General features: G+C 31.6%; 1 protein-coding gene across 1 annotated transcript; it reads left to right on the top strand.

The window, feature by feature from the left end:
• Positions 1-7,074: 7,074 nt before the first annotated feature.
• On the top strand, positions 7,075-8,753 carry LOC112006253 (inactive protein RESTRICTED TEV MOVEMENT 2). Its single transcript, XM_024038547.2, has 2 exons — positions 7,075-7,355; positions 7,991-8,753. Exons 1-2 carry the CDS (start codon positions 7,220-7,222, stop codon positions 8,590-8,592), a joined length of 738 nt encoding a protein of 245 aa, XP_023894315.1. The 5' UTR covers positions 7,075-7,219; the 3' UTR covers positions 8,593-8,753.
• The last annotated feature ends 1,933 nt before the right edge of the window (positions 8,754-10,686 follow it).

Here is a 10,686-nt window from a genome sequence, read left to right on the forward strand (position 1 = left end):
AGTATTGTAAAATAGTATAGTATTATAGATAAAATAATTTTTTGAGATGGTAAAATAGGATGAAATAGAATTTTGGGATGTGAATGCTATCACGTCTCTAGCTACAAGAGTTTCTTCAATCCGCAAGATTAGAACCCACCTTTTCAAGATAAGTGTCCAAAATGACGACCAATGGGCTGAGCACTTAGTACCAATGGAAAACTATTATAATTAAGTATAACGTAAATAATTTGATCAATTAAAATAGTTCATGACACCAACTAATTAATAAAAATTTAAAATACATAAGCTTATACATTACTTTATTATTAAAAATAATATATTTAGAATTAATCATTATGTTTTATAGATGAAAGATACTTAGCCATTCTCATTATAACCAATATTCTTGAAGGATTAATTATAATTATAATTTTTTTTATAAGCTTTACTATTCTATATATTTATAAAGTAAAATTAATAAAATTATTTCTAAAAATTATTTTATTTCTTTATATTTTTAATCAAGATTGGTCATTTGTACAATTTTTTTTTTTCCATTTTTGTACTTTAAAAAAAATTAGCGAGTACAGATTTCTTGTACTTGATCCTTGTTTTTTGCTTTGATGAATCTAGCATGTATAGAGAAGCTCTGGACCATAAGTTCAAAGCTTTTGAGATTATCTTTTCAACAATCAGCAATTGATCTTGTAATCCCATAACATCCATGTCGCAAGACACAATATGCCAAAGTTTGAAGTTTTCAATTTTTGCGAAGCTAATTCTGTAACATCAATGAAGTGAGTTTTGGTTGGCAACGTCAAGGAATTCCAAACAGAATCTTGAAACCAAGTAGCTTGCTTAAAAAAGCAACACCACAATAGGTGAGAGGTGGATTCGGCCTCTTCATTACATAGAACACAAGTCTAACTAGGAGAAATATTCTGATCAAATAGATTTGTTTAAGTAGTTATGTTGTTAGTACAAGCTTACCAAACAATATGCACTTTTGACCCCCCCCCCCCCCAAACAAAAAAAGAAAAGAAAAAGAAACTCATGATCTATTACTCGTCCAAACTAGAGAGTCTTAAGGTTTTCTAGCATTCAAAGGGATAGACATGATAAAAAAAAATCTTAAAACAGGGAGAAAATAGAATCAATGATAAATTATTTCCCTCTTGGCGAATTGGAGGTTGAATCAATTAAATCAAATATTGTAGCTTCAGCAAGTAGAATCTAGGAAGCATTAACGCTTCATTTAGGATGTCGTACCCATACCATATTAGGAAAAAGGTTTCTCTCCAAAACCCTTCAAACTCTGCCAATATCTTTTTATTTGATTTGAGTTTTGAAAATTTAACTGTTGGATTGCATGTTCTTATTATATTCTCCATGCTTACAAAATTCCAAAAAGATCAAAGATCAATAACTATGCTATCAACCAAATATTTAAATTTTAAGTATTTGTAATTTAAAACTATGTATAGAAAATAAGTTTATTGATCAAATACTAAATAAAATTAAATTTGAATGAAATTTTATGTGTCTATTAAGGACATAAAGAATATGAAATCTAACGGTTAGATTTTCAAAATTCAAATCTAATAAAAAGATATCGGCAAAGTTTGTTTGGCTTCTCTCTAAATTAGTCTGGAAAGAAACCTTTTCCATCGTATTAGGTGTCATTTTAGTGTCATACATGCCGTATCATGTTATACTGCAAATGAAAATTTTAAGAATTCGCTATGAATATGATGATAGATATATAAATATTATTGTATGAATTTCATCATCAACTTTTATTCTATACTTTTTTAAGATATCAAGTTTTTTTTTGGGCACATATCTAATATCAGACTAAACAACATTTATTTAGTCATCAAATTCTAAAAGATGATAAGTTTTCTTCAACGATGTGTGTGTGTGTGTAATGTATCAATATTATAACTCACTCCCCTTAAAGGAAAATGACTAGTTCCACCCTTGTGTGTCGTACTCATGCCTATATCCATGCTTCCTAGGGTAGAATAGAACGATGGGAGAATACTCTCTGACCATGAGAAAGTGGGAGCCAATTGTCTTCCCAAATATTGATTTCAGTAACTGTTCCAATCCACCACCATCTACACCCAGAGCTAGTAGATCATGTCATGTTTGAACACTTATTAGCTTGATCAGTGATTGACTACCACCAGATACAAATTGAAGTTCATTTCACGTTTGGACATTTATTACCTTGATCAGTTATTTACTACCACTAGACAAAAATCAAAGTTCACTTACCACATGAGTTTCACTTATCAAATTTTGGCCTAGCCTTTAGGCCAATGTTGATGTTTGTAGTCTATTGTCAGTTAACTAAATTTGTTATAATAAATATATATATATATATATATAAAATACATCTAGATCTCACCATGTTACACTTGGCCTCAATATGGTCGAAATTCATGGCAACAACTCAACAATAAGGACAATGGAGTTTGAATAGTGGAATTTTCCCACCTCCATATAATTATGTTATTATTTATTTTGTATAAGTAATTTTAATCAAAATAATAAAATTATCAATTATTAGATTTTTATAATGGTCATCATAAATGGTTTTTATAATAAAATTTTCACTATTTAATTTTTTATAAGGTTAATTTAAAACAATAGTTTTGAAAAAAATAATAAAAGGAGACATCGAAAATATATTTATATTACTCATACTATTAGGATTTTTTTTTAATTTTTAATTTTTATTGTTAGGATTTTAAACGAAGTGTTACTGTAGGGTCTGTTTTTGTAGCCCACGCCCAAAATGTTTGGATTATGAGCTCAATAAACCCAGAACAATGAATTTGTAGAGAGTGGGCGAAAGAGTTAGGCAGATTGTGACCTAAACAATAGTTAACTAAGGTGTTAAAGAATAAACTGACATAAAAACACACTTCAAAACTTTTCAAATTGATGTCCGAAGAGATATATTAATGAATGAAAGATGAATACAATACTTAGAGCTACCGTGAACTTTTTTTCCTTTTTTCTTTTTTTATCAGAGACTTTTTTCCTTTATATAGCATCCTTCCTCCTCATCTTCATCGTCCACTTGTTCTTCATCGTCCACTTGTTCTTCATCTAAGTATCCACTTGAGTATATATCACGTCAGGTCTCCTCTTTAACTTTCTATGAGTGGTAGTAGCTGAGATGACATTGTTCAAGAGTCTTCTTCACATTAATGCGGCCAGAAAAGCAGATGCAGTGCATTTAATGTGGTTGTGGTAGCTTTTCTTTTTAGATATTTCTCCGTTCTTCTCATTTCCAGGCATGCCCAAAGCTTATCTTTATCATTGAAGTCGTTAGGAAGATCACTCGAACCCTCCAGATATTTGCTTGACTAAGAGTATTTGCATCCGAGGAGAATGGCCTCTTCGGACCACTAGTGCTCTCTTCGGACTGTTCCCTTCATTTCCAAGTATCTTTCTTTCATACGGACTCCTTCTCAACAGCTTTCATCTCTTCGGACACACAGTAACCTTCAAATAGGACCTTAGGCCCAATACATAAGGTTGAGCTTTCACCCCCACAGTTACGATAGTAATTAATTCAAAGCTCAATTTTGTTCCATATGTTTTATAGTCTCGAGAGCTAAAATTATTTGCTTTTATCTACATTATCTATATAAAAAAGATAACTTATCTACTTCATGAAAGGAAAGTGAAACCATATCATATTATATCATCACATCATATATATATATATATACACACACATATAAGTTGGGATTAGAAGTCGTTGTTGCACCAAGTGGCTGCGCCAAATTACAAACTTTTTAAAATGTGCTTAAAACTGTGGTCGAGCCAAGTGGCTACATGCCTACACCACACTACATAATTTGTTTTCGATAAAACATGAACTTAATTGTTATTTAAAAAAAAAAAAAAAAAAAAAAAAAAAAAAAAAAAAAAAAACAGCTGCTGCAAAGGGCTTATAGTAGCATTTGAAAATCCGCTACAGTAACTACAAGAAAGGCCACTGTTATAACTCATCTTTTTTGTAGTTATCCGATTGATTCAAATGTGAGGTCATTCAAAATAACTTTTAGTATGATAGGTGGTAAATACATTTAACCTACTAATCATTCAAAACAACTTGCAAGCTAATTAATATATATGTGTTTCCATAGATTAGATGGATAAAAACTTGTACTTTATCCAATGCCTAAATTTTATCATCTAAATATGATTTATTGGAGGAAACCAAACTAGAGCCATATTAAATAAGGTAATTTCAAAACTACTTACAAATATATTAGAATGGGAAGTAATAAACTATTACTCATTAGTCTAATATATACATTAGCTTAGTCTAATATACGTCGGATATTTTTCTTACTAAAAAATATATTAGCATTGTCATTTAAAAATAAATAAAAAGTACTCAAAAATGATTTAGATGGAATCAAGTATAAATACACCACTAAAAAAAATAAATTCTCAAACTTTTAATTTGATCGAATAAAGAAATTGTAGTGGGGTAAACATATATAGATCAAGTGAAACAACCTTATCATTCTACACATGCCGGGAAACCTACAAAATTGAACAAGCCGATCTCATAGACCCACATACAAAAAACCACAACTACAACTTTGAGCAATAATATCAATTGCTTATCAAATAAGAGAAAAGCCCAATCTAATTTTATGGCCAAACAGATGTCCATGCAAGTTGTACTCATCAAACCACCACAACTGGAGTTAACAATCATGATCATCGTCAACCAGGGTAGAAGAATAGAACCAAAATGGAAGTAAGGCCAAACTTTGCAAAGTAGTGGTTTGCAAAGTTGTTTGGCCTTTTTTTTTTTTTTTTTTGATAAGTGTTTGGCCTCTTCTTACGGTGGGGTGGGAGATTTGGATCCATAACAGCACCACCATACACCGCAATAGCCCAACATCTCTCTTGCTTTCTCCCTATGTGAATCTTTCTCTTTGAGACTTTGCTTTGGAGTTGTTTTCGCTAACTACGAGAGGCTGTATTGAGTTGTTGCATTAAATAGGCAAATGCGGACGCCAAATAATTTTAGTGTTGGATTTGAATTCTAATTTGGAATCCAACTCTATATATTTGTACTCATCTATGATGCCTACTTGTGCAGGCTCCTTTTGGGTATATGTGATTTGTCAATTACTTGTTTACACGAGTTTCCAATGTTCCTGCTTAGTTCTTTTTTGACATAACCGGTTTTACTGCTATGTCGTTTTTTAAGTTGAGCAATGTTATTAACGAAAACTATTTTATAATAATTTGTTTAAGTTATAAGTTGTTAATAGTTTTCATTCATTCACCTCATATTTTTACTTACTAATAATCATTCATCATTAATTTTTTTTTAAAAATTATAAAATAGATTAATATATAGCTTTAATATTACCATGACAAACAATGCAACAAATTTTCCAATCTACTGTCTTTGGCTAGATATGTAATTGTGTTATCGATAAGATTACACTTGCCAAACTACTATTTTTTATATATGTTATTATCCAATTTCCAAACTTGTTATAAAAAATATAATAAAATAAGAAAGAAAAAGAAAAAGATTAAGTGACCATTGCAGAAATAAGTAGTGGAGAAGAAAATAAAAGAGAAGATAGAAAAACATGAAAGTTTATTTGGTTCAGGCTTTGTGGCCTACATCCATGGGATAAGAGGGGTACAATAGAAAAAAAAAATTGAATTTAAATTTCATATTGATTATCTCAATCCCACGATTTTCTCTACCAATTAATCTCATGGTTTCTCTTGAAATCAATGTCTTGAGTTTTGCTCATCATGGCAGCTCGACTACCTATTGGATATTCGACCTTATCATGTATCTAGACCAAGCTTGGCCAAGGGTCCCCTGAGTGCCTTCTTGTCTTGAGGGTGGGTTTAAAGGCCTTTGTCATCTCCGCCCTTGGTTGAGTAAAAGTTCTACTAGGTGCTTGTTGGTGACTCTTATAATTGTGTAAGTAAGACTCCCATGTTCATTGCCCCAATGATTGAATAAAGGGCACTCTATGGGTGATGGTAATGGGATTGAATCGATTGATAAGGAAAAATCTTCTATTCAAGAGGGAGACTATTCTTAGTGCCACAAGTGACTTTGTAGAAGACTCACATGTAAAAGTGAGATTTGTCAGCATATTCACATTTGAGTAGTATGGTTAATTAAGTGGTAAAGTCCATATTGAATAATAATGATAAGAGTGAGTGGCTAATATAACATAATTGAATTTAACCTCATAGTTTTAAGCTTTTGGATAAAGTTATATTCATTTATATTATATTGATTACTCAATTAAAGTCTTCTCAAAGTGATATCTACCCAACAACCATTTTATTTTCTAAATTCTTTTAATCAGTTTTCAATTATAGAGGGCCAAATATATATATATATATATATTAATCTTAATTTTCAATATACATATATAAAAATAAATAGAATTAAAAAATAAATAAAAATCAGGGGGGCCATAAAATCAGTTTTCAATTATAGAGGGCCAAATATATATATATATATATATTAATCTTAATTTTCAATATACATATATAAAAATAAATAGAATTAAAAAATAAATAAAAATCAGGGGGGCCATAATCTCCTTGATCTCTAAATGACTCTGACCTTTGTATTATATTGGCAGCTGCTAAATTGCCCCGTTCGTAATCATAGAATTGTTCATAAAAATTATTAAAAAGGCAAATGGAATCATAATCAATTAATCCAGATGCACTTTCAATAAACAATCCCCAGCAATTCTACAATTGGGGAATAATATAAAAGCTCCCTTTTCGATTTTGTGTAGCTTTTGGGAAACTAATAAATATTGTTTATGGGCATCTGATCTGACCAAAGCCATTGAATGCGTGGTGTATGTATGGCATGGAAGCATATCTTAAGACAGTGAACTACGCCGAAAGAGGTCTTCTGTTGAGTTTGGACACAAGGAAAGCAAAGCATACCCTGTTGGAAAACCACGTAGTCCCCGGCACACAAAATTTAATAATCCAACAGGAGAAAGTTTGGAATAAAGATGCATGTTACCACAAGAAAAGTCATCTGAGTTTGAATGAAAAATGTGAACTTGATTAGCTCATCATTTTTATGTTCTATAAATAAGATATGCATTTCGGCATTACAAAGCATCACTATTAGCCCAACATCCATCGTCTCCAACAAAGTTCAGTTTTATTTTGTGGATCATCCATGGCTATGGAAAATGTTAGACGTAGAGGTATCGGAGGGAGAGCACCCTCGCGCGACCATATTGTTGAAGAATTTGTACCTTATTCAGGGTGGACAGAGGATGTAAATGGCCGTTATCTTCTCATCGATCTGCCTGGTAATGAATGTTGTCACTATTTCAATCTGATATCTGAATATTCTTTATGTAGAATAAACCTTTTTTTAACGAGATGTTTAGAGAGGAAAACCTTCACTTCACTTTCCATAATGTTCGGCTAATTGTGCCCATCAATAGTCGCATCAATGATTCTTTCAAGGATAAATTTAATTATTAAGGCAAAGTTTACTGTCTTCATCATGGAAAACATTTAGATTTTTCTCCATTGAAAGATGAGAATACATTTTGAATCAATTGTTCAGTGAAATTTTAACATGCATCTTGATCATGGAAACTAGATGATCTTGTGGATTTACAGATAACATGCAACTCCTTCAGACAGCCTTCATAATTGATAAAATGGGACATCCATTCTTGTTAGGCATTTGAATTTCAGACAGGCATCCAAACTTATGAAGCACACAAGCATTTACCCTTTCAATTTCAAAGGGAATTTTTGCAATTTCCCTACAAAAGTTGCCTCATTTATATATAGAATTCACATAGAAATGAATTAGTTTCCGGCTAATGAAAAAGTTTATGATTTTTTTTTTATTTCTTTTATTTTAACAGTTGATTTTATTCATGGATGAAAACAAGGACCATGGAATTAATTTTCCTCATTTTTGTTTTAGATTTCAAAAAGGAAGAGGTTAAGCTTAGTATTGATGGATCAGGCAATATGACGGCCACCGGACAAAGGCAAGTAAATGAGGACAAAATGGTTCATTTTGACCAATCATTTAAATTGCCAGAAAATTCAGATGTTGATAAGATATCCGGAAGATTTGACGGTGAGATTCTTTATGTAACTGTCCCAAAGCTAGCAGTAGAAGAAAAGAGAGAACATGAGACTCTGAAAGAAAATGTCAGTGATAAAGCAAAACAAATAGAACATGAAAAGCCTATCAATGATGAAAGTTTGAATAGAGATGACCACCACCACCAACACCACCGTGACAAGCCTGGTAATATCCATGGCCACGATAGTGAGACGGAGAAAAGGAGCAACACTGGTAATATTCATGGCCACGTTAGTGAGACAGAGAAAAGGAGCAGCAGAAATGCCCCCATGTGTTTCTCCAAAGAGACAATAGAGGGATGGGAGAATGAATCTGGTCTTTTGGGAAGTGCTGTGAAGATGCTTAAAAGAAACAAGGGGATTGTTGTGGCAGCTGTATTAGCGTTTTCACTAGGGGTATTGGTAACACGTAAGTTGGAATCACCTGGATATTGAGGAAGCTCTTGACCCTGCACTGTATGCAGTGTCTGCCCTCATATCATTATTATGTTGTCTGCACTGCAGATTTCTAATTACAGTAGCCTTAATCTACCTATGTACAGAATAAAAATGCTTTGCAAATATCCAAATAAATGAGTACCATACAATTTCTCCTTTCTCTCTTCTTTCTTGAATTTTCTAGACTATATGATTTTTCTCTCTTTGAGCCTTACTTAAGAGATAAATCTTTACAAGAGGTATTAGAATGACCACAAAGTACTTACCATGAGCAAAATTTGTGCTTGATTATATTTTGCAATTAAAAAAGAAGGCTCAAATTACAAAGCCAAGGGCAGAGTCATAGAATGCATATAGGCACTGTTTGAGTTTTCTTATCAAAGATTAAAAGACCTGTAGGATTTAAGCAATCTTTCTCGTCAACTGCTAACAAGAATGTCACTAACAACCTTTAAAATGTCTATGTGAGATGCAGACTCCCTTGGATTTTAAATCAAGAGCCTCTTACTAAATTATATGAGCTAAATCTATCACATGATGATTTGAAATTAAAAGAAGCAGTTATTACATTAGTAATGAGACTCTACAATATATACCAAATGCTAGCACTGATGGTTTATGATGAGAACTTTCATGTTAGAATCTTTGACGCATAAATTTAACAATATATATACGAGGCACCTACCGTGGACAAGAAATCATATGGAGAGGACATAAATCAGATCATGCACAATATGCTTTATCTGAATCTCAAGTATCACAAAATATTGAGATTATTACTTATAATATCTTACAATTAATAATAGCCTCACATATTGGCTGACATAGAGTAGATATATAAAATATCAAAAACACTTAACAGATTATGAAAATTAATTAAAATCTCAGTCAATAAGAATGTATGCTGATAGGATATTGTTGACTAATTACTATCCTGAATCTATCATTATTTGAGCATCATGTCTAGGTCAATGTTGATGACAGAAGACTCCTCACTATTTAGTGTCTGTTTGGCATGATTAATTTTGCCAACTTATTTTACCATTTAGTTTATTTTTATTACTATTCATAGGTTCTGTTGTACTATTTATTTATAGTACTTTTAGTAAAAAGTTTTTAGTTTCAGCAAAATAAGCAAATCCTAAATTGACCCTTAAAATGGCAATTTGAGGTTACAGTTAGCTCACCAAGTAAGCCTTCAAGTCGATATTAAAACAATATTGATTTGAACATAATATTCTGTCATTTGAATATGCTCTGTGTAATCTAGAATGCTGGAGCATCCAACAAAATTGATACTATCTCAATCTAGATGTTATTTATGAACGCATATTAACAAAAACACATTTACATATAATTATACATGGGCAACAGAGAAAAACAATTTGATTCTTAATGATGAAAACGAAATTGATTTGGAAGGATCTAGAGTTATAAGTGACTGCATAGATATATGGTAGGATTTGATAGATAAAATATCTTAGAAGATATGCAATGAACAAAATAAAAGACATCAAATTGTTATGCTTGTTTGGCAAAGATTATTTTTACCAACTTATTTCACTATCCAACTTATTTTTGTTACTATTCATAGGTCTCATTGCATTTTTTGGTACTATTTATGGGTCTTACTGTACTATTTCAGCTAACTTTTACCTTTATTTACAATATTTTCAGTAAAAAATTTTCAGTTTATGTAAAATAAGCGGATCCTAAATGGACTCATATATACAGTGCCAAAACATATAACGCATCAAACTAACAAATGGTTACTTTATACTGTGATAAAGGGAAATCTAAATGGGCACGTCTTTGAATATTATTAACCACGAAGTTTTGAACAAAAGAAGGCGTAATAATTAACAAGTAAATCCTAGGTTCCCTAGAATTTTCTCTTCCTCTCTCATATGTGCTCTCCCCTAACCCAAGTTTCTCTTTCCCCAAAATCTCTTTGTCGGTTGAATATTATTAACCATGAAGTTTTGAACAAAAGAAGGTGTAATAATTAACAAGTAAATCCTAGGTTCCCTAGAATTTTCTCTTCCTCTCTCATATGTGCTCTCCCCTAACCCAAGTTTCTCTTTCCCCAAA

The sequence above is a fragment of the Quercus suber genome, unplaced genomic scaffold (assembly GCF_002906115.3).
Source record: "Quercus suber isolate HL8 unplaced genomic scaffold, Cork oak 2.0 scaffold_681, whole genome shotgun sequence".
Taxonomy (NCBI): domain Eukaryota; kingdom Viridiplantae; phylum Streptophyta; class Magnoliopsida; order Fagales; family Fagaceae; genus Quercus; species Quercus suber.